The 24748-nt window shown below is 39.1% G+C and overlaps 4 protein-coding genes across 11 annotated transcripts in view; 2 read left to right on the forward strand and 2 right to left on the reverse strand.

The window, feature by feature from the left end:
- The window catches only part of LOC110980632 (DNA primase large subunit-like), a 28352-nt gene extending 12161 nt beyond the window's left edge, over positions 1-16191 (reverse strand). For all 3 annotated transcript variants that reach the window (XM_022237504.2, XM_022237511.2, XM_087148877.1), the window contains exons 1-12: positions 15846-16191; positions 15377-15486; positions 15183-15259; positions 14103-14226; positions 13881-13976; positions 13391-13528; positions 12850-12993; positions 12199-12381; positions 11766-11892; positions 11124-11206; positions 10722-10790; positions 10273-10360 (exon numbers count right to left, since the gene is read on the reverse strand). In XM_022237504.2, the coding sequence (XP_022093196.2) occupies positions 10273-10360; positions 10722-10790; positions 11124-11206; positions 11766-11892; positions 12199-12381; positions 12850-12993; positions 13391-13528; positions 13881-13976; positions 14103-14226; positions 15183-15259; positions 15377-15486; positions 15846-16038 (1432 nt within the window). In that variant the 5' untranslated portion in view covers positions 16039-16191. The remainder of the gene's footprint in view (positions 1-10272; positions 10361-10721; positions 10791-11123; positions 11207-11765; positions 11893-12198; positions 12382-12849; positions 12994-13390; positions 13529-13880; positions 13977-14102; positions 14227-15182; positions 15260-15376; positions 15487-15845) is intronic.
- LOC110980626 (uncharacterized) lies at positions 817-9722 on the forward strand. Its single transcript, XM_022237491.2, has 2 exons — positions 817-975; positions 1933-9722. The coding sequence occupies exon 2, from the start codon at positions 1981-1983 to the stop codon at positions 4741-4743; it is 2763 nt and encodes a 920-aa protein (XP_022093183.2). The 5' UTR covers positions 817-975; positions 1933-1980; the 3' UTR covers positions 4744-9722.
- An 87-nt stretch (positions 16192-16278) lies between the features above and the next one.
- Positions 16279-24258, forward strand: LOC110978587 (enoyl-[acyl-carrier-protein] reductase, mitochondrial-like). Its single transcript, XM_022233707.2, has 9 exons — positions 16279-16467; positions 17187-17284; positions 17737-17868; positions 18441-18584; positions 19056-19158; positions 19321-19420; positions 19576-19652; positions 19949-20082; positions 20340-24258. Exons 1-9 carry the CDS (start codon positions 16304-16306, stop codon positions 20504-20506), a joined length of 1119 nt encoding a protein of 372 aa, XP_022089399.2. The 5' UTR covers positions 16279-16303; the 3' UTR covers positions 20507-24258.
- The window catches only part of LOC110978566 (nucleolar protein 4-like), a 66670-nt gene continuing 62841 nt past the window's right edge, over positions 20920-24748 (reverse strand). For all 6 annotated transcript variants that reach the window (XM_022233688.2, XM_022233680.2, XM_022233673.2 and 3 more), the window contains one exon: positions 20920-24717. In XM_022233688.2, the coding sequence (XP_022089380.2) occupies positions 24557-24717 (161 nt within the window). In that variant the 3' untranslated portion in view covers positions 20920-24556. The remainder of the gene's footprint in view (positions 24718-24748) is intronic.

Below are 24748 nucleotides of genomic sequence, written 5' to 3' on the forward strand. Positions count from 1 at the left end.
GAACAGAGATGGAAAGTATGAAACCGTAAACGATAGAAGTCTGAATGCCTCACTCCAATCTGGAACCCGACGTTTCTACGTGTTCTTGTCGCCAAAAATGATGTTTACACTAGTCGCCAAGACAACTTTAACCGGGTGACATGACTTTCCCAAGTCTGTCAACTAGATTACACTGGGTTAGGGGGTCAGGGATATGTTAGGGTAAAAAGAAGTTAACTCGAGGGCTTTTTGCATCTCAGAAAAACTTTTTTCCGTTGATAGTTGGTATTCTTGAGCTAAAACTGGTGTGAGCGGGCAAACTGGATCACACCGAAAACCCCCATAGCAGGACTGTTTTTACTGTCACGTAAGGAATTACCGCTTAATTCGGAAGAGATATCTGCCACACTAAAAGACACCAAAAAATAACTAGGTCCGGCTGCAGCACTTTCATCCGACCACGGAGCGAAATCATGCTTGGATGGTATCAAAGGTGAGGCTTAAGTACCTATGAGTCATAATCTTCATGGTCTGAATACGCAAAACAAAACTCGAACGCGTATTTCCGTCCCACCTGTCCAACTCACGTCACCGGGCAATAATTAATAACTTCTCTTATCCCCAGAAAAAAAACCCTGTAAGATATGATGCATTTCCCAAGGGAAAAATTTAAAGATTACAAAAACTCTGATCTGAATTTGAGTATAAAAAAAACGAAGGAGTCGGGAACCGGAATGTCGGGTGTAATTAATTTTGTATGGTTGATAGACAGCCAAGGCGTGTGACGTCATGGCGCGCATGCACCGCATACACTACTATACTGTGCTTGCTCGGTCAACCGGAAGTAATTGTGGGGCTCCGGGTCACGCGCATTCTACGAAAGGTTGCGGTACGTACAATATAATTCCATTGCTGAACAATGTCGAAGAGGCGGCTAAGCAGGGTTAGTGCAATCAAACCAGGAAGCCCTGACTTCCAAATTTGACTGAACTTTCGGTAAGTTCCTCAATATTTATGTTTAATATTTATGTTATAACGTTGTAGGCAAACTTTACACTTTGTGCTGTTATTACGGAGTTCGTACTTCCTTGTGTCCGGTCCTGACAGCCCGAATAATAACGGTTACTCGTCATGTCCGTTAACACGGTTAAGCGTGTATTGCGTGTTGTTATCGTCCAGCTGAGCACCGTGAAATTACAGGCTGGGCTACGGAGCAGTGTGTCTACATTTTCTAAACTTCCCAAATGCAGCCTTTTCCCTGTCGGGAAGTTATGCAGTTCACGATTTGTTGGCCAAGAAAACAGTTTTTTTTAAAAAACATTTTTTAAACCTACATAAGTACAAACGAGTCACAGCTATGTGTAAATACCTAGACTGCAGAGCTTCATTTGTTGATATTTTTTTTCACTTTTTGTAGTCTGTAGTTTTATTTAGCACGTTGAAGATATTGGAAATTCTGTCCACAGATTTAAAATTCTCTGAGCTGGAAATGAATATGTATGTTTTCATTACCCCCCTATGACCCATGGGGGTAACAGGTCATTTATACTAGGCTTTATTTTGATGAAATAAACAAAACTGAAAAATGGCTTAGTTGAAAGGTTTTCTTTAAAACACCCACACATTACCAGAAAATTAGTTGCACAATAATGCAAAAGAGTGCCCAAAATTTTACTTATCTCATCTGAACTTTGTACAGGAGAAATGTATACATATCATGTTACGTTTTACAAATTATTACTTGTGTTTAATTATATAATCCTGTAATTGGAGAATGAAATTCTGCATTGAAAGTGAAACTTACTTCAGTCATAAGTTTCGTACATGTATGTATTTTCCCCTGATTAAACATTTAATTTTCCCAAATCTTAAAATGTTAAATTTGAGCACATTTAGTTATTTACAATTTCAGGATTTCTCGAAATTCATTATAACAATTTCATTTAATTTCAGGTGATCCATAAGTAGGAGCTGCAGTTTGAAGTAGCATCCTCTATCAACATGGCTGAAGAACTGCAGAGAATACTAGAATGTCCAATGTGTTTGGAGCTGTTTGACTCCTCCGAAAGATGGCCCAAACTGATGCCATGCCAACACACCTTTTGCCGAGTGTGTCTGGTGCAGTTGGACAAGCAGGGCATGATAACCTGTCCACAGTGCCGTCATCAATGTAAAAGTCCACCTGGTGGTGCTTACCAATTACCAAATAACTTCACCATGCTCGCCTTGCTAGATGTCCACAAGAAGTCTGCTCCCTCCACAAAGTCTAACCTTACATCTACTTCAGAACCTGCCCAGGAAAAAGCTGCAGATGAAAGTGTCCGGAAGGCAATTGCAGAACTGGCACAAAAACTGCAGCAGAAGGCAGGCGACCTGGCGGGCATTGACACAAAGCGAAAGAAAGTTGAGGAGAAATTTCTCGCTGTAAAGGGCCAAGTAGATGCTGCATTTGAATCTCGTGCCCGTGACTTACAGATCCGTAAAGAGGCTGTCATCAAGAAGTTGGCTGCGATGAGGAAGGAGGAGTTGAATCTGATGGATACGCAGAAGGCCAGTGCCTATCAGTACATCCAGAAGTTCCAGAAGGACTTTGCTGTTATGCGCGAATCCATCCTAACAAGTCAGCAGCCAACCCAAGACCAGTACAACCAACTCCTGACCATGTGTCACCACTACACCCAACAAATTGATCAGTATGCTCTCTCAATCGATGAAAACTTGCACGAGGTTTCATTCACGGATCCAAACAGAACCCAACTTGCTGTGAGCATCAACTCCTATGGCATCTTGCAAGCCACCAGCATAGACAAGAATCGTAGTAAGCCCAGCAGTGCAATCATACTCCAGCTTCAAAGCCCACCATCTAGCACTGCAACAACTGTCACTGGGAGCACATCACCAGGAACACCTGACGGTTCTGCAACACCAACCAATTCAGCCACACCTTCAGTTTTTACAAGGAATAGTTCTGCACCTGAAATTTCTTTGGTCAGTCTGAACAGATCTCTTCCTCATGTGGCAAGCTCGCCTGATGTGCATCAACAGGACGGAAGCCCCTCGGTCTCCAGATCTTCCTCTAGGTCTGCTTCCCCTCAACTTGCAAGCAGGAATCGTTCTCAGACTGTTCCTAACATGAATCCCATTGCAGAGGCTCAGAATCCTAGTGTAAGCTCATCATCCACTGCAGGCACTCCTGTCGGCAAGGACAGCACTGGTAGTGTTTTTGTTCTCAGTGGAAATCCATCATCAGTTGGAAGCCCTGAAGGCACTGCTAGAGAACGATCAGAGAGCAGTCCGGCTACAAACAGACAGACAGAAGCATCATATACCAGAAATCCATTCTCACTAGCAGGGGAGTCAGTATCAAACGAAGGTAGCCTAAATACGCCCCCAAACCCCCCAGAAAGTACCACCCCTGCAAGAAGGATATCTGCACCTAGTCAGATTCTGAGCAGCTCTGTGCCTGTGTCTCGAAGACCTGCTGCTGGTGATGCTGCCCGTCCCTTTCTGACAAAGCATGCATCCCTTGACCAATCAACACCAAATAGGGCCAAACCAGCAATACCAGCCAGACCAAAACTGAACAGCTCTACGAGGCATGGCTCCATAGATTTCAGCCAAGGCCATACAACTGCATCTGGAGATTTAAGTAGATCTCTGACTCCAATCAGAGAAAAGAACATGGGACAGAACAGGCCAGTTTCTCTGAGGACTGCCTCGAACAGTTCCCAGCAATCAGGAACTGCTACGTCTCCTGAAGGACCCATTCCTCCACTGCCACCTCGGAGAATCAAAACTACCCAACCCAATCGTCCACGCAGCATGAGTGCAGATTCCAGTTCCAGTTTGGGTGGAAAGAGCACTTGGGTAAGGTTTGACACAATTGGATCGAGATCTCGCAGATTTGGCAAAAATGGGGCCAAAGAAATAGCAGTTATTGGTAGTGGTTGGTTTGGAGGGTCATTTTTTGAAAGGCCCACAGGAGTAGCTGTCCTTCCTCATAATCTCATGGCTATTGTGGATGAGAGGCACCACTGCATCACCATGGTAACAGAGGCTGGTCAATTAGTAAAGAGTCTTGGGAGTCAAGGCAACGGGCAGGGCCAGTTCCAGTTTCCTAAATCCATTTGTCTCAACAGGAGACAGCAGATGATTGTCTCCGACTGGTGGAATCACCGCATCCAAATCTGGGACATGAATGGAATGTTCATTTCTCAGTTTGGGACAAGAGGATTGCAAGCTTCACAGTTAAATGGTCCCTTGGGTGTGGCTTGTGATGCATCAGACAACATCTTTGTTTGCGACACCAACAACCACTGCGTGAAGGTCTTCTCACCTGAAGGCAAGTACCTACGGCAGATTGGTAAGGAAGGTCAAGGAGAGGGGAACTTCATTTGTCCATCTCATCTTGTAGTGTCCCCAGGAGGAGAGCTTCTTATCACAGACTCAGGCAAACACTGTGTTCAGATGTTCAGCAATCATGGAACCTTCCTCTATCAATTTGGAGATTGGGGAACAGGTCCGGGTCAGTTAAACTGTCCATCAGGCATCATGATCGACCCTACTGGGTACCTCTTTGTCTCCAGCAGCGGAAATCACCGTATTGAAGTGTACAATCCCTCTGGATCATTTGCGGTAAGTCTAGGCACGCATGGGATGGAGGAAGGTCAGTTTGATGAGCCAATTGGTGTTGCATCTACCAGCGAGGGACAGGTAGTGGTTTGTGACTCAGGAAACAAGAGAGTACAGATCATGTGGCCTTGAATCTTGGTCAATATCCTCGTAAAATACATTTACCATGGAGTTCATTTTTCGGGGAGTCAAGTTCAGAAAACATTCATTCAAAAATGTAAAATACATGTAATGTGGGGCACAGGAAAAAAGTTGTTAGAAATTCAAACTTGTAGTGCACTGCTTTTTAAGTATACGCCTTCATACTGTGCATGAACTTCTTATTACTAGAGTTTTGGATAATACACAAACTTACAAAACCTTTTCCAGAAACGTACACTAAATGAATACTGATTTAACATGTTTAATCCACGCACAACAATCAAGTACCTGTACATTGGTATCAAACTCGGGTTAAATTATACCCCCCCTTAAAAATACAGGTATCTAAATGTGATTGTAATTAGAGGAATCATAGAAAGACTTCTACGCATTTTACACAACAGTTATTGCTATCTTGCTGTTTTCTGACTATTATCGTTATATAAAAGTAAAATTGAGTACCTGGATTCAATTATAAATGCGTCATATGTACAAAAAAGTGAAGAGTGCACTTCGTACACCGTACATTTTTACAGTACGTGTAAGTGTGCGTGAACCTGCATGTTTCTTGTTCTGTGATTTTTCCTGGTAAATGTCTATGTATGCATTTTAATATTTTAATGGCTTCTTGGTGAACCTTTTAATCACAGATGGTACCAGTACATTCAGCCGGACACATCTATTCCCAACCTTGGCATTTTGTAAACATTGCATGGACCGTTAGTCTAGCACATTTAAAATTTTTTGGCATGAAAACAAACTGCATGAAACATTTCAGGCAGATCATGCATAGAGCTCACTCAAAGTGGATTAGGAGACGTTCTAACCTTGTTAAAAGTACTTAACGTACAAGTGCTGAAGTCCTAATTTGATTTTTGTAAATGTCAAAGTTATTTTAACACTACAACATAATGCTGCACCCCCCCTGCAGTACTTGACACAAATTTCTTTTAATCAAGAGAGTTGTCTGGAATCAAATTTACCTTGACAAAAACAGGATTCTATTCACAAATGTTTGACCTTTTCAAGTTGGTGATAGCTTTGTTTTTAGGGGTTAAGCACAGCTTTAGAGATGCTTCACCCTTGGGTTGTTGAATCCAAGCTTCCTTTCATCGCCCTCTAATCAAACGTCACATTTGGAACAAAATGTGAGTGCACTCTTGTGTGACAAACAAGCGTGAACTTCTGCTTATTTTAAGGACACTGGGTCATTGAAAATAGCACAGCTGCTGGTTATGAGGTTAACATGTCCTTGACAGTTTCCTGGGTTCATAAACAGTTGTTTCATAAGACCCCACCCACATCAACCTAACTGCATATATGTGTACTTATTTTAATTTGTTTAGAAGAATTTCATGTGGTGCTTCTGCCACCGTTTGCCAGTTTCGGAGGACACACTTTATCTTAATTTTTTTCACTTAATTCCTGTCATGGCACTGTAAAACCTTAGAACTGTAGACAAACATGTATTTATAAGATCCAATCATTCAGAAAAAATGTGTAAATGCTGCCGTTGATATTGTTTCTTACTATCGGTGTTTATGTTGTAGAAAATAGGAAATTAAAGTTAGTGTTGTGGTATACTTTTTATGTTGTTTATAAAGTTTGGGAGTGCCTCCATATTTTTCCTGATGTTTTAATAGTTGGTAGCAAGAATGCTGCAAATATGAATGTTGGGTGCGATCAGATGGTCTGCACAATTCCCCGATCACTTTGCATGATTGCTCGATCACTCTGTAAGACTGTAGGATTGCTCGATCTTGTATGAAATCTCCAACTGTACTTTCCTTTTTGAAACAATCCTCCACAATTGTCAATTTACAAAGAAAAGACAATTGACTGATTGGCAGAATTATCAAACAATCATGCAGTGAGATTGACTGATCATGCAAAGATTGAGCGATTGAGCAAACTGACTGATCATGATGCAAGTGCTTCTGACAAGTAGGCTTTGGTAGAGAGGTGGGCTTTGTGGTTAGATAAGTTTGTATATTGTACATGTATAAACATCATTCATACTTAGGGTTGTAGTTTGTAACTCTGCATATTTATTGATATCTTTTGTCTCGAAGTTCAGGGGAATAAATTCATGCAAAATACATATTACATATACCAGCTTGCATAAACCTGTGGGTACATATACCAGCTTACACAAACCTTGAATAATTGGGGTTGGAATGAAAAAAAAGTTGTGCTTCCCGTTTCTCTACATACTCTATTTTGATAGTCCGACCCTCCATTTTTATTGAAGGTGGAGAATTGGGGAAATTCCAAATTTGAAATAAAGAAAAAAATTGGGTCTATTGCAGCTTGAATGCTAAAAGGTTCAGTGACATTATTTTTGCATGCAACTCGTACCCTTTGAAGTGGTGTTCATTCAATAAATGCCTCCAGTTCAGTTCAGTTTCCAATAGCAACAGCAGGAAACAAAATCTTATTCATGCAGCAGGTTTAGAGGGATAAACCGTGTGACTGTGATGTTTCCTGATAAACAGGAACCTAAATTATGTGTTTTACTATTTTAAAAGAAGTTTCAGGGACAACATGTTTATGTTAAACACGTGTAAACAAAAATATAATGTCTGATTTTTGTCCCCAAAACTCTTCAATCCTAGTCAGGCAATATTTTGCAAGTTACTTTTAGAAAGGTACCAGAACCAGTACTTCCTGGTACTTCAGCACTCACTTCCTCATTTATCAGTGACAGTGGTCAAAAGGTCAGAATGTTGGATACAATTTCACTCCCAGAAAAGAATTACAAGGTTTTTTTTTGGTGGACTCTTTAACTTATAGGTTTCTATGCTGTGCAAGATTTGTTTTAATTCTAGAATCAGGTGTGACATTTTTGTGTCCCTTTTACATCTGATCCTTGTTATTTGACTTGGACATATCACTGGAATCGATTTCAAACTATTGCTATATGTATTTGTTTGGCAGGTGATCTGCATTAATTCATTACTCTTGGAAGTTAGAAAATGTGTTCTAAACTTACAAAATCATATGTAAGATGTAACAGGGACATGAGAAAAAATGGATCCCTAATTTCTGAAATTACCCTTATATAAGTTTTGCTTCCGGGGTAAATGCAGGGACTTAAATAGAGTCCTACTAAACAAACAACTAAACATCTGAAGTAACCAGCTATTCACCCCAACAGTCCCAAATCCTCCAATTTCAATACGATTCTACATACACCCTAGGGGGTTAGGGTTTTAAAAGAGGTTCACATGCATGCAATGAGAAATACAATATACATGGTTGGTCTATTGTATTGGTATACATTGGTATGTACTGGAACTTACCACAAGAACTGTCTAAACTGAAGACACACTTATTTAATATTCCCTTGAATTTAGGCACATTTGTTTCTGCCTGCATTAAAAGTTCTCATGTAATGGTCTTCTCTTTCTCCATCTCTTTGTTAGAGCTTTGCTGAGATACTTTATAGTTGCATGTTGAGCATTGTTTAATGATGGATTTGGCGTGCTATAAATATTCATAATTATCATTATTATTTATCTTTTTTTTGGGGGGGGAATTGTAATGTAGTATTGGTAACTTCTAATCCTGTTGAAACATTTGTGAATGGATCTCCAATGTGTGTGAACCTGTGTGTACATGTACATGCATGGCATGTATGTTTGCATGGATCGGCAAGAGTGAACTGTTTTTGTTTTGGGGGGCTTTTTTGGTTTTTTTAAGCTGTGTATGTATATGGTTGTAAAATAATATTTTACCAGGAGTTGGAGGCTAAGTACAGCTGGAGTGTTTCAACAAACTAAATATGCAAACTCTTTGAAATAGTTTTTGTAAAAAACAAATGTCAGTGATTGTTAGTTTTTTGTGTTCCTTTTATTCCAATGTTGCGCGTGTTTACAGACTGATTAGACAAAATTGCTGTACTTGTATGTTATTATGTAAAAACATTAATTAAATATCAGTGAAAGATTCCAAGTATCTACTAATTTTTTTTCTGTGTCTTAGGTCAATTTTAAATCAGTACGTACATGTATGTAAACTGCGCTGATTTAGAAGGTGCATAAAGAAATGTAAACAAGGTTTTAATGGATGGAGCTATGGTTAAATTTTCTAAAAGCAATTTTGAAACTTAAGCCTGCAATATTGCTGTTGAGTCAGATTTTATTCTTTCGAAAAACCTATTCGAGAGGCAAAATGAAGGTTCCATAATGTGTTTACGAAATATTTTTCATACTTGTTAAATCAAACATGGCAGTAACAGGCCATTTGTTTATCAGATGCACCCTTCCGGGTGAGATTTACATGTAATGGTAGTAACTTTCCTCTGAATTGATTAATGGAGACATTGATGAATGTTGGTAAACATCTGCGAGGAATATATGCAGACAATGCTGTGCAAGCAACCCTCACTGTCCTCCTACAAAATTTGTAATGGGCAAGGGGTACCTGAACCAGATGTCAGGGTCAGGTGCATTTCATTAGTCTGGCCCAGGCAGTTTCAATTCAGGCCTGGAGGATGGGGGGGGGGACATTCCTGGCACCTGCCAGTATAATGAGGACATTCTTGGAACTGACCACAAACAAATGGTGGTACCTGCATTTCATTCAGCCTGGGTCACGTACTTTCATGTTGAGGCCTTTTCGCTTTCACACTTCTGATACATGTACATCAAAATAAATATGAATATAGACGGGCATCATTGGCTTCAATGTACCAAGGTTTTAGAGCAGATCATAACATGGTCTGCAGGGTTGTGTAGAAACGTGTCACTTTCACAAACAGGACCGATAGAAGGAATAGAAAATGGATAATCATCACTTGCTTTCGACAATTCATGTTACCAGTCAAATCTTTATCCTATATTTTCAATCAATCTTTTTAATTCTTTTTAATTGAGTGAGTTCAAGAGTTACAAGAGAATATTTGTGTCGTTTCCAAAATTGGGTGGTATGAAATTTTAGAAATTGTCAAAATAAACATCCAAACCGGACTTGTGGGTTGGTTTTTACTTTCATTTTGATAGTTGTTGAATCACCCAACTGGTAATGATGTCGGCATACCAGGAACTGATTATTTATATTTGTAACTGAAACCTGACAATGGTCTGACAAACTCGGATAAACTGACAGAGTTTGTCAATAGATCAACCTGATTTTTTTTAACGGGAAATAAATAAAAAATCCCTAAAATTTCCTGTGGCCCCCCAAACATCTTATTTTAATGAGAATTTAGAGTCAGGCACTGTATGCATGATTTCAAATACTAAATACCCACCTGCCAAAATTATACTTTAGTTGGGTCTGTTAATGTATTTCCAATAATTTCATCGATTTGTGGGGGGGGTATCAACCAAAGACAAAATATCAATGTCGTCAACTGACACCAGAGATTCAACCCTCTGCGACCCTTTAGAACTATGACTGTTACTGGAATGCTTTATAAGCTCAATGAACAGGGGTAAAAATAATGTGCTTATAGAGACATACACATCATCAGTCTAGATTCTGAGCGTCATTATCCCAATACAGAAAGTGACTCACCTTCATATTTCTTGTCTCCGGTCAAGATCTTCTGGCTCTCCTCAAAATACTGGTTCGGGTGTTGAATAGCAACATCTGATTTGGCATTCTGTTTAAAAATGATATGACAAATGATAAAAAACAACAGCCACGTGAAAAAAGAAGAGCTTTTACTTGGGCTAGACCCTATTTCAAAATTCTAGTACTCTCTTGGCAGTTGTAACAAAAGACATTTCGGAATACTCTGGACAATTTAATCAGGATTTCAGCTTATACTGCATATTGCAATATTCTTATCAATTATTAAATCTAAGTTAAAATGGTATCATTATGGGGGGCCAACATTAACTTTGGAAGTCCAAAACTTCCACATTGATCAGTTTTTAAAAACTAGACCAATATCAAAGTTAAAAATGAAACGGAACAACACTAAATATGTTTTGTGCCGTTACACATCATGAGGAACTTACGCCATGTGTCAGCATGAAGTACTTGGAACAGGCAACCTGATAGTGAGATTTGTTGACAAGATCAATGATCTGTAAAAGATAAAAAAAGGCTCAATTGCAAAGATGTACTGGAGCAGTAGAAATAGAGCTGTTGAATTACCCCCGTAAAAAGCCTCAGGGGTTAGAAATATATCTTGGTTTAGGGAGTACCCAAAAGCTCAGACAGGAATCGAACCCGGGCAGCAGTGGTGAGAGGAAAGTGCTCTACCCAGTAGCTAACCATGCTTACCAATATTGCCATTTATTTGAATTAGCTTCTGCCTTGTCTTTGGACTGGATTTGATGATTTGTGATGGACTAGTACTTGACTGTGATGAGGTTGATGACTTTTTGGATGATTTGATTAAACTCCTCTTTCCCTACCTCGTCTATGCCAGACTGGTTGACCTTGTAAGCACCAAGTCGCTGTTTCAATAGATTGCTGTCGGTATGACGGAACGGACAACCTGGTGTAAAAACAATCAAATAGCTTTCCTAAAATCTTCAAATATTTACACGAAAAGCTAAATGGACAATGCCTCCCTCAGTGGGTCATGCCCTGAGCCAATAGCCTCATTTGTTTAATAATGATATGCCCTTGGTGCTTATCAAGCACTTAATGGTAACACTGGACCTCTCAGCGATGTACACGTATTACCCCTGCTCACTGAGCCATGAGGTACCCCAAGTTTTCCACAGCAGCCTGTGATCAGCACAATATGATTTCTACCCTCACAGGTAACCATTAATACTTCCAGGTGGAGACAAGCAATTTTGGTCAAGTGACTCGCCGAAAAAGACATAAGCACCATGGCACTTATGTGGTTCATTCCAATATAGCACTGAGAGTGGAACATCGCACCTGCTGGACTATAGTTCCATACCATGGTTAAGAGCTTATGGTATTATGACTTACCATGATGGTCTCCTGTGGCCGGGGCATTAGTCATAATGATCATAATGAACATCGCACCTGCTGGACTATAGTTCCTACCATGGTTAAGAGCTTATGGTATTATGACTTACCATGATGGTCTCCTGTGGCCGGGGCATTAGTCATAATGATCTTCATGCAGCTATACGGCGTATAGTCGGTTCGCTTTCCTTCCTTACCGTAACTATGACGGATGTTGTAAGCATACTGCTTCTCAAACTGGACAGAGGAACAAAAAAGAATGCAAACTCTGCATCTCAAAAATAAATCGCCTCTTATTGTAAATCCACGATAAAAGACATGCCATCAAACTCTGAATTATAAGCAGAAAACTTGTTCTTTGTTGTCATTAACAAATTTTAAAGATTCAAAAGATTCCAGAACCTTGTTTCGTCGTAAGCAAGAGGTCTAAAGTTCAAGTCCTCTAAGACTCATCCCAACAAAGTCCACAAGCTCTAGGCAAAGTGTGGAGAGGGGCAAACTCATTCTTACAAACAAAATGACAGTCTACTGTAAACAAAGTACCTTGTCTACATCCATAATCTTGGAGAATTCACTTCTCCAGAAGGTCAAAGCCTGCTCCAAGGTCAAGCCAATTCCTTTCAGGAACAGACCGTACTGCATACGGCCATGATGGCGGAGGTGATGGTTTTCCCGAAAGGCGGAGTGAAGTTGCCGCATGCAGAGGGGGAAGGACTTCCTGGCATGCTAAATCAGGAAAAGAATCAAATAAAAAACCCTTAAGAGATGGACTAGACTAGTTAGCATACTGGTACTTGGTTTGAATGCAAGCCAGGCTAATCTTTGTGTTGGCTTTTAGTCCACTCTACAAGTCTTTACGTTGATATCACACTGTCTATTACATGGACAACATTTCACACACCTGTTGCTGGACGTGCAACTTGATTAGGTCAAGCTGTTTTAGAAATAACATAAGTCAGGTATGCAATGAATGATACATGCTCACATTTAAATGAACATCCATCTGTCATGAGTTGATGCACACCCTCATCAGTAAAGGAAAGACAGGCTAGTGGGAAATTTTCAACCAGGTGATTGGCGCAAACGCGAGGACCGTACACTCCAACATAAAATGGTTGTGCTCCATGTAAACACATGCTCTCTCTTGTTACCGCTCGAAGCAGACTGTAAACTCAATCCAGCTCTGAAGCTTACCATGTCCATGTCTTTGAGTTCAATCTTGCCCATGTTGGATTTGCCACTGCTGTAGTTCTGCCCCAGATACTGTTTACTGAGGTTGTTGAGCATCGGAAGAAGGCGGTCATCTTCCTCCAGGTGTGGGATACTCCTGGCTGTCACCTGCATTTGATGAATTGAACAGTGTTGTTGTCGAGACCAGTTAAGACCTTCACAGGACCACCACATGACAAGCTATTCAAATGAACTGCAACAAATCCATTCCTTTGTAATCTTTCACCCTGTTACTTGTGACTGGTCTTGTGACTGGTCTTGTGTGTGGTCTTGTGATGGTCTTGACTACAACACTGGAATTGAATCACTTCAGATAAGGACTACTCCACTGAAAAGACTTGTCCAAAAAGAATTTGGAAGACTTTGTCCAAGCAAACAAGTACGTATTCCTGTGAGCTTGCATGGCAATAACCTTGAGGGCCCCAAACGTTCCAATTTGAAATATCCTGAGCTATCTGCTTGATTTTAGATCTGTTCAAGATAATAGATAGTTAAGACCACTTACTGCGAGCGCTTGAGACAGGTGTGCTCGGAAAGCACTCAGAATGATAGACACCAAGTCATTGTGAGGGACATAAGCCCACCCCTTGTGGACATAGATCTTCCGAGCTCTGACTAAGTCCAATGCTTCTGTAAATGGTACCTGAATATAACGTTAAAGAAATAAATCTTGGAATACATGCCACAAGAAAATCTCAACATTCAGTGCTAAGAGTTGGGTCAAATATTAGAAAATTGATCGTAACATTTTTGAGGGCTTGGCATTTGACAAATTGGAAAAGGCTATAACTGGCACTGAGATTTAAGTGGAATATCAAGTGAAGTCCAATTATTCAATGCAAGTTTTTTTAAGGAACTGGGACAACCAAGTTGTACTTAAAAAATCTCTCACAAAACATTGTGTCAAAAATTCTGAGTAATACAGATTTAGTGTTGGCCAGTGAGTGTTTGTGAGTTGCTAGAATCTTGGATCAGGTTTACAGACTTGTTGATACCTTGTAGAAATCAGTATGCTCAATCATTGCCATAGACATACTGTAGCTACTTGCACAGAGATACTTGGCTACTTGCCGCTTCTCCTCATCGGGAATCTGAACAAAATTAAACAAACACACAGACCTCAATCTCCAAACCAAAAAGCGTCACACTACACATCATTTGTCGTCGACTGCATTCAATAAAAAAGAATGAAAAAAGAACAGTCCTCTTTGACTTACAGGAGTGAAATGAAGATCGTTTTCTTGTAGGAATCGTGCAACTTCTCTCTTATCCGTCTCCATCAAGAAGCGATAGCGGAAGAGATCCATTTCCTGAGCAATGAACCAACGTCTCAGATCCTCCCTGCAAGTAACAGACACAGCAAGAAATCACTCTCTTGGAGAACAGCGCCAGTACCACATTGGGGGTTCATGGTTTCACTTTACACTTGTATAATTCCATGCCATTGGAGACGTTCACATGTACGTGATGAGACATGCTGCCTTTGTTCTACCCTTGATCTGCAAACAGCCAAGGTCTGGCAAATACATCTTGAAAATAGCCAAGGTCTGGTTTTTAACTTTGATGGGTGAAGCGCTGTCAAGCTTGGCGGCACGGAATGGTATTATTGACTTATTCTAATGGATCCCATCAATTTACAACCCCGGAGTTTGTTGAAATTTGATGGGTTGAGTTCTGTGTACATATGAAACTTACTACACAAAGTGTTGGGTTATGACAGGATGAGTACTGTTAAGATGCAGTAGCAGTGATTGGTTTTGACTGAGTGGGTATGGTTGGTAATGCCCAGTACCTGCTGCCGCGTGTTTGCTGATTAATGCTGCTGGTATGGGTGCGCATGTAAACAATGGTGGTCATTTGGTCATGTACCTGTACTTAAGGAGTAGAATAACTTACTCTAGAGTGTTTGGTGACCTTGCTTTTTTAAGAACAGTTAAAGACAAAGAAATCTGAGCCCCCCCAACAAAGACAATTGAAGGGATGAGTACACTGTGTTTCCATTCCTACAGTATATGACCAAGTATCCCAACTCAGCCAAAACCCAACAGTTTACTGCCTGTTGGAGTTTGTTGGGCTGTGTACTGATATAGCAATTGGGACTGTTGAAATCCGGAGGGTTGAGTACATACACCCCACCCAGCAACGACAGGGTGTTGGAATTTGATGGGTTGAGTCAGCCATCTGGAAAAAATGCTGAGGGGGGTTAGGGTTAAGGAGCTAAAGTTTTCAGTCATCAGGCCCATCAGATTTTCTGGTCTAGTAATGTGATTGTTGAGTTGAAGTAAGCTTTCACTTACGATTTGCAGTAGGCCAACCTCAGAATAAAGTGAGATATATGATCTTTTCTTCTTTCTTCAAAATCATCCTTCACATCCTGCATAAGATAAATATTAATTTTTTTAATGGTAAAACTCAATGGCTCTTTGAATGGATGCTTTGATGATTTTAGGAAGTGATAGATCAGCTTCGCCAACAGTCACTACAAACCCACCTTTCTGACAGCTACAGGCATGAGATGTCGTAGGTCTCGGTCCATGTATTCCTTGTACTTGTCAGTTCCTTTTACATAGCTCTGCCCAGCTTGTTCCACATGACGCAGCACTAGTTATACAAATCAGAGATTCAATTATGAAAATGAACTATCATTTCAAATGCCCTGACACATGTCAGAAGTTGGCCTAAAATTTATGATTACCTTCGCCTTAGGCCTACATGTATTTTCATTCATTTGACAATATGACTTGTAGTTGTTTAATGTGCAGATGTATGACAATCGTTAGCATGGTTAGGAATGAATTTACTAATTTATTTAATGTAGGCTAAGCCTAAAAATTTATCAGCTTGGCCATGTTGGCACGCTTGGTTGCACGGTGACATTTGAAAACAAGTCCTAGGCCTGCGTGTACATTCATATGTCCCGATTACCATGATTACACATTGTGTAAAAAACAATTCTTCACCTTTCACTCTGGAAATCGCAAATTCCTCAAATTCATTCAATGAGATGTTGTCTGTAGGCGGCAGCCGGTAGAATTGTAGCCGATGCGAGTACTGCCCAAACATGCCAAAGCCAGCACTACTGCGAACTTGGCCCTTGTTTCTCCCTCTTTGTTGCCGTTGAAGGGCATTTTTACGCTCTCCACCGAACTGCATCTTCAGCTTGTAGAGATATGGCTAGACAACTCGCCGATAAATGATGAAAATTGTGAAATAGAACGATTTTAATTGAGAAAAGTGTCAACGTTCTTCCAGAACGCAGAAGCTTATTCACTTCACGACAAAAATGATTCGCGCCACATCTTCGGATTTGTGTCAAAGTGCTACTGCATATTCATCACCAGGGGAAATAAGTCTTAATGATTGGTTGAGCTTGCCAAATGTGTGGAGTAAATATCGCAATCAAACGAGCAAATCCAAGATGTCTGCGTCCATGGCAGTCTTTAGGCAGTTGCATACTCCTTTGACAAATTTAAGATTTGTCCCATTTATTCAAATCATTGAAACAAAAAGACACTATTGTCATAATGCAAAAGCACAGGCTCTCATTTATGGGGACTATGGAGATCCTGTCAAAGTTTTAAAGTGAGTAGTTTTAATGTTTTATTTTTTTCACGTAAGTTTTGATGAGCTGATGACGGTGATCATGGATGTGTTTGAACATGATAATCCATCACCACTGATCATGATCATGTCTATCAATCGTCAATGTGTTGGCCTACATAAACAACCGTCCGGCCATGCTGACCCTGGTAAAAAATTGGCTGTGTTTATTTTCATGATTTTAGGCCGCATTTAAAATTTATGACTGGTCCACTAGGCCTAGGCTACATTAGAAATCAATTCTCTCCATATCCCATCGAGCTACATGTAGGGCTAGGAATTTCACCATCTGATCATAAATCATATACTTATGACTTTTGGCTGAGGGGCTTACATTTTCATGGGTTGGAGAACATGGAGAAGTGAATTTTGGACAGAAAATCACTGACATGACTGATAAAACATAGTAATAATCATGAACATATGACTGTATGATAAAGAAAGGGCACAACCTAGGTGTCCTTAAGGTAATAATTACCTTTATGATTCTTGGGTAATTCCAGAAATTAGGGGTCCAAAAGTGTCATGGAAATATCACCTGAATTGATTTCAAACTATTACTATTTGTTTGGCAGGTAATTTGCATTAATTTGTCTCTCTTGGAAATTCGTAAATGTGTTCTGAACCTATAAAATCACGTCAGATGTAACAGGGACATGAAACAATGGACCCCTAATTTCGGGAATTACCCTCTTTTGAAGATTGACAGAGATAGAGCTACCACCTCTTGATTCTACTTCTGTGAAGATTAAGATGCTTGCTTCTCCCATCAATCCAGCTGATATCAACACAATTCAAGGTGATGATAGAGATCCCAGGGAATTGAACTGTTGATATTTGGAGAATGTCTGTGTCATTTTATTTACAATGTTTGTGACATGCATACCACCAGAATAAAATGCCTACTTTTTAGAAAGTTTTACATGTACCCATGAAGACCCATAAATTGCACGCACACATCGAAGTTTGATAAGAGGATCTATGCCAATTTGATGAAAGGGGCCTATGAAGGCCAGCAACCATAAGGGGACGTGTAAATTCCTGTGAAAGATTTAGTAGTTTTCTATCCTCACAAAGATTAAATTTTTATCATTGTTTCTTCCAATTTTTCTAAACAGTGAAATGCACTTTGGGAAGGAATAAGTGAATTATTAAAATTGAAACGAAAAAAAACCCAAAAGAGGAACAGAGTTTTGAAGTAATTTTCATTTCATGACATCATCTCTCTTCACCGAATGGTTCAACATGTAGGCGTTTATCCAATCAAACCTGACCTTCCGTGTGTTGGAGGATTTGAGGGTGTGGGAGAGGTCACTGAGGTTGGAGGTCATGTCACGGAGGTCAAACCTGGAGACAGAATCATTCCAGCAATGAGCACATTAGGTCAGTGAGGTTAATTTAATTTTGAATAAAGGAATAAATATGTGCTTGGCTGGTCTTAACTCTGCGTTTAAGACCGGCTCAGGAGAATGGATGCACATAATGCATTATCAGCTTTCGGTCACCTGAGCAAGGTCTTAAACGTTAGTTTAGGACCGGCCAAGCTCATATTTATTCCCATTCATAAATACCTTTTTATTCACAGAGTCAAAAAAGTCAACTTATGATGGATTTCCAATGATTTCGTTCTAAAACTTTACTTTCATTTTCCCAAACACCCCTGTCCATTTTATGGTATATTCCTTTTGAAAGTTGTCCAATAGAGTCCCCGTCAATGAACTTGGCATAGGTGAATTAAATTATCACAGGGAATCAACCTGATGGTGTTAAGATTTTTCCATGGAAACTTGCTGATATAAATTGTATTCAAAGGCAAAACTTGATGAATTTTCCCCTGTGACTTGTACAGACGTCTCAAACTGTCTCATTTATTCTCCCTTGATGTTGAGAAAGCATAGTGCCCTCTGTTGGTTGGCTTTTCAGTTCCAGAATTGTGTCTTGATTTCTTTATCAAGGGACATGGCGAAGTCATCTTGTCTGTCCTGTCAATCACGTGATGTCAGTGCCTCGAGACACACCCACTTTGATTGCTGCCACTTTTAAAGTCAACACCTGCACGGCGTATCGCATGCTGTCTGACTTCGTAGAATTACAACCAGGTAAATTTTAGAATGGTATCCAGATATATTAGTAAATTTTCAGATCAATTTCTTCCTTCTTTGGAAGAATGGACATTTCTGACTGCTGACAAAGTGCTAAGTATGCTTTTTCAGCTGCTTAGTGACTTTTTGTGTAGCTCTTGTGTCTTTAATATCAGTTGCTCAATGCTTAACTGGTATACTGCCCTCTGGAGCTGTGTTTCAGTTAGTCCCTTTTTTCTGTCTTTTCACCTCACTACATGAATGAGGTGTTGACACTCTGCTAAGGAGGATTTTTCTTTACCACTGATGCAAATTAGTGTATGATGAGCTGTGTATAATTTCTGCCTCTTGAATATAAGGCAGTTAAAATATAAATTGGTGAATTTTTCAAGAAACCTTTTTAGTAAAGGTCGTTTGCTGTTAACTCCTGTCTGATGTTTTGCAAAGCCAGAAGCCTTTTTTCTAATCGTTTCTTCTTGGTACCTGTAGGTAATTGTATAATTCAAAATGCAGCAAACAGCGGGGCTGGTCAAGCAGTCATTCAGATCGCTGCAGCACGAGGGTTGAAGACAATAAACATAGTAAGAGACAGGTACGATATTGTGGAAACTTAAGCTCAAATAAATAGGAAATATATTCCATTAATCAGACTGATACAGTTATCAGTCTTTGTGTTTAACTTGTTTCCCAAAAGTTATTCAATTCCTTTTTTCCTTTCTTTATAAAGTAATGAATCATCTGTTTTGTTCACCAGGCCAAACCTAGAGGAATTAAAATCATATTTACAAGATCTGGGAGCAACAACTGTGGTCACAGAAGAATCCCTACGTGGACCAGATTCACATATTCTCAAAGTAAGAGTCACATTCCAATCAGCAACGTCAAAAATCAACATCAAAATCGACCCACCTTCCACTGTTAACAGTTTATCAGTTTGTTGTTTGCCAATCAGTGCTTTGAAGACTCAAGACAAAGTTGAGAGTATCCCCTTTCTGTTGTCGTCTTCTAGGAAATGCCCAAGCCAAAGCTTGCCTTGAATGCTGTTGGTGGGAAAAGTGCAATCATTGCACTGGTCAAAGCTCTGGAGTAAGTCTGGAATTCTTTTAATGTCTAATTATACAAAGTGAATTGAGAGAAGTAAAGGATGGACCCTGTGAACTGGCATTGAAATCAGAATACTTTATCAGCACCAGTATGGGGTATAATCTGACTTTTGTCAAAATATGCTTCATCTGAAGCAGCAACGCCTGAAACCTGAAGAGAATAACTGTTGATAGAGAATTCTATCCTCCAAATAATTTACAGTTGTGAATTGTTAATATTCTGAAATGGTTGCATGCTTAAAAGATTGCTGATTTATGCAGACATTTTACTTTGACCAGTAACCATGGGACAGTTGTCACTTACGGAGGGATGTCCAAGCAGCCAGTCATTGTCCCCACTGGCTCATTAATATTCAACGACCTTAAATTTGTCGGCTATTGGATGTCCAGGTGGCATGAGAGGACAGCAAAGAGTAAGTAACCAATTATAGCTCTCTGTCAAAGACTTATAAATATTCATCTCACCAAATCTGATACATGAAACTATTAGAAAACCAGATCACTTGAGAGCAATATAAACAGTGGGTTGCCTGTTGTAGTGAAGGTCTTCACTTATCTTGGATTATCTGTGATGTTGTGATAGTCCGTAATCTGTGACGTTCTTTATCTGTACTTGTGTCATACATGGAGTTCTTGTCCTTGGTCTGAATCTATAAATTGACTTTACCAGGTGAAGAAACCAAGAGAATGATCACACAAATCTGTCAGTGGGGCATTGCTGGCCAACTCAAGGCACCACGACATAGACTGGTTCCCCTGTCTGAGTATGCTTCAGCCGTCGATGCAGCTCAACAGCCGTATGTCTCACAGAAGCAAATCTTTACCTTTGAGACCTGAGACGCGTCAAAGGTAAAAACTGAAATATTAGAACAATTGTTAGAGTACCCACAAAAAGGAGCGTGCTCACCAGTAGACTTGATAAACTGCTGGTTGCATTTCTCGTTAACTACATGTATATCTTGTGCATTGTAACTTTGGGAGTCAAGGGATGGAATGTCCGACCCTTGTATATTACCGGAGTGAGTCAGCTCATTTTGGTTAGTTTGGTACAATAGCAGTAGCGGATCAAGCAGTGATTAACCAATGGTTGTAGTCCGGAATTAACTTTGCTTTACGTAGATCCAAGGCAGTTGTAAGAACTGGCAGTTTTCATTCTTTGTCAGCTAAATTGGAATGGACTTTGAGAAACTGAGACTTGGGCTCTAGTTTGAAACCAAGTAATACCAAGAAACACTCAACTTTAGTCAAAATTCAATACCAACATGTTTTTATTCTTGGTGACTTTACAATAATAAATACATGTTGAATTATGAAGTGAAATATTCTCTCAAAGAAATGTGCATATTAAATAAATAACGTGAACAACTTCTACACATAACTGATAAATAGAGATCCTTATTAACTCATATTCACATAGATTGGTTTGTCCAAGAAAAACAAAACAAAATCACTCCTATTTCTGTCTTCTTTAATACTACAACTTTTTTGTAAAGATCTTTCATAAAATTAATGCTCAAATCTTGTAGTAATTTTCTTTTTAAAATTTTGTACAAAACCCCCACAAAAGTCATAGCAAAAATGTCAAAAAAGTGGAAACGGTAAATGTTTGCGAACATGCAAGGCTAACTCGTTATCATTGTTTAAAAACTTTCAGAAGAGTCGAACTAAAATTTCAGAACTTTGAGTTGACAAATAAATGAAAACAAAATCGTCAAACTGACCAAAATATGAAGTCTGCACTTTGGAAAATGACAAAACTTTTTTCAACATGAAAAATCCCTTTAAATATAACAGCAGTGAAATAAATTTACAGTTTACAATACTTACTCACACAGTTCTGTAATATCAAAAATCTACAGTTTTTCATTCATAAGTCGAAAAAAGTCATTTCTTTTCTTTGGGCATGGGACTAACTGTAACCTTAAATAGTCACAAAGACAAACGTCATTTTGTCTTGTCTCTTTTCAACAACTTACACTTTAAGTTCTTAATGATTAAATTGTTACAGAATGTGGAACTTTTTCTAACATTTTCACAAGTGTATTGGCAAAAATGATCCATCAAAGATGAATCTTACATAATGCAATGCAAAGTTGTGAATTTTATGGTAACCATTTACTACCAGTTAGTGTTATCGTCATTCATGTTGAGCAACGGAAATTGTCATGAGTAGTTTCAAATTTACTGCCCACTAAATTGAGGGACTCCTGTAGACTTATCGCCGCTGCAAATTTTATTATTTTTTGCTTTTTTTTTCTCTTGGTTCTTAAAGGCATGCCGGGCCATTCCTTATGTGACTGCGGAGAAAAACAGGCTCAAAAGTGACAAATGTGAATGAAAAATGACCAGGTCACTGTTACATTTTCACTGAGTCCTTTTTGGGCAAGACTGGATCTGTTTGACCACAAATTGATGACTTTCATGTGCCTTCCATTTGTTCCGAGCATGCACAATAAATACTGTTGTTGCCAGGCAACAATGTTGCCTGGACGACATAATAAATGCAAGATGGCTACTGTGTAGATGGAGGGGATTTTATTCATCAAATTCACAATGTAACAAAAGTAAAAAGCAAGAGGCAAATTAATTTTTGATGGTTGAACCTTAAAGGAGTTTTTGACCTAAATGCAACATTTAGAATCTGGGAAAAAGAAGTGACATGAACAAAACTGAACTTTGATAAACAGAGCTTTGTTTTTTCACCCCAGCCATGGATACAACCTCTGTTGTACTTTTTTTTTTCTTTACAAAATTGGTAATAACCATCCTATGTTGCAAATGTTCCCCCTACAGCACATCATACAAATTACTTTACAAAATAGTGCCTTTGTGCTTTCTTTGAAAACTAGCGTGATTCTCAAAGTGAACAAGACAAAAACTCTTGTATCAAATTTTTTCTGAAAGTCGTCATCGTCGTCTGTACAAATGTTTACAACTCCTAAAAGTACCTTGCTTAGAGAAAAATAGGACATTTTCCTTGTACTCTTGCCTTGCGGTGTTATAAAAAAATGTAAATGACCTAATCTACAAATCTGAAACCAATACAGCCGAGCACACTTAATGCTTGGAGTATCATGCGTTTCCTTTCAACTACAAAGGATTTCCTGTTTAATTTGACTGCATTTCCAAAAACCAAACTGCAAAACCATATGTGAAACAAATGTTATCCATGTTTCCAAAGCTTCATGGAAAATGCAGTCAACAGTTGCACAAACTGCCGGCCCTGTAGCATGGATACTTTCTACAGTGTTTCCATGGCAACCCAACACCTGAGACTATATATATGAGTATTGCACAGATGGGAAAAATTTGCAACCAAAAATAAATTACTAACGTTTATGCTATATTAATACTGCAAAAACTTTGCGTTCATGCATGGCTGAAAAAAAAGTCTGGAGTTGTGCTTGATAATTTTCCTTTTTAACAGCCAATTCCACTACTTAATAGTGACATTTTTATTTCAAGGTCTGCACATATTTTTTCCAGTAAATGTAAGTGCATTGCAGACAGTCTTTCTTTGTACAGAAGTAATAGTTGGTACAAATAACCTTACAGTTGGTGTCCTAAATCTGCACGTTCATTTGTGCCGAAATATGTTCAGCAAAAAAAATCAAATTAGATATCATTTCAGTGTGTGTTTAAGAGGCATTGTTAAACTGGTAATAAAAAAGAAATGTTTGAAATCTCTTTTAAATATGCTGATTGTCCATAGCTTGTTTTATGTGCACATTTACATCTTGATGGAACATGTTGACCAAATGATAAATGTGCTAAATAATAGCACTCAGTACTTTGGCTCAAAAAAATCCAGAAACTTGTCAGGTGGTTGTAGCAGTTATTGAAAAGAAGTGTTCAGTGATAAAAATGGCTTCAAAATCTAAGATTCAATGACTGAGAAACAATGGAACTCAAAGACTGTGTCAAGATGTTTGCAGAAAGAAAACCGACAAATCCTTGTAATTTTGTCAATCGTTGCTCACAGCAGTTTCTCGGTATTTCAAATCTGTCTCAGAGTTCTCCAACGTATTGCACCTGCATGAGTTTTGGCACACGTGACTGCTACTTCTTTCACTGTAGCTTCTTTCAATTTAAAGAAATGCACTACTTTATAAAGCCATGAAAACACAATATGCGTGAACTTAAATCTCATCATCAAAAGGAAAAACTCTAGAAAAGGAGTTGACTGTATATAAACATAAATATTTTCTGAAAAAAGAAAACCTGATACCTATGTGAATTCTTCTACTTGAGTCAGATTAAATGCTGGTTTTTTTTTAATCTTTGGGCAAGAGAACGAAAAATCAAATACCATTACAACAAATAATACGATGTTTTAAATAGTAAATATAATATCAATACACATGTAATAACTTACTGTTTGTAATGCGGAATAAATTTGTTAAAGATCTGTAACTTTAATTAAATGTTGAAAGTGTTACAGAAAGAAAAATATAAAGAAAGCAAAACACCCTGACTTGTTATCGCTCCGTCATTCTGCACAGACTCAATATGAGGCCAACACCACATCTACAGCCATATTGGAAGTTTCAATTTTGTGTTTAAGAACATTTAACGCCCCAAGAGATTGCCATGGGTACCGTATTAAAATATCTATCCCTCCTCCAAAATGAAGCCATCCCCACCTGCAAGTGGGTAGATACGTACATACTTACAAGCACGTCAACTCAAAACATGAGCCAGTGACTTTATAAATGAAACTGATAAGATGCAAGTGAAATATTAATAAGGCGTAACAGGACAAACCTTCACCCCTAAAAACAGGAATGCTGGGCTTGGATCTTCAATTCAATCCAAGCCCAAGGGTTGCGTTGTCTATCTCCTCCCTGTAGTCCATCCTTTCTACTGCTCACCCTGGAATCTCTTCACTCAATTCAGCTGCAAGAGCATCTGTTCTAGTTCCTCGGCTGATCGGTACAGGAATGCTGCCGACTCACGATAGCTGGTAATCAGCTGTCGGATATTGGCAATCTCTGTAGGGCTCAGCTGAGGCTTTGAAGGCAACTTTTTAACACTCAAGTCTGTAGGGCCTGAAGATCGGGTGGTGAAGAAAGAACCTTG

Source organism: Acanthaster planci, linkage group LG18 (assembly GCF_054643075.1).
Source record: "Acanthaster planci isolate LZ-2023a linkage group LG18, COTS_SCS, whole genome shotgun sequence".
Lineage (NCBI taxonomy): Eukaryota > Metazoa > Echinodermata > Asteroidea > Valvatida > Acanthasteridae > Acanthaster > Acanthaster planci.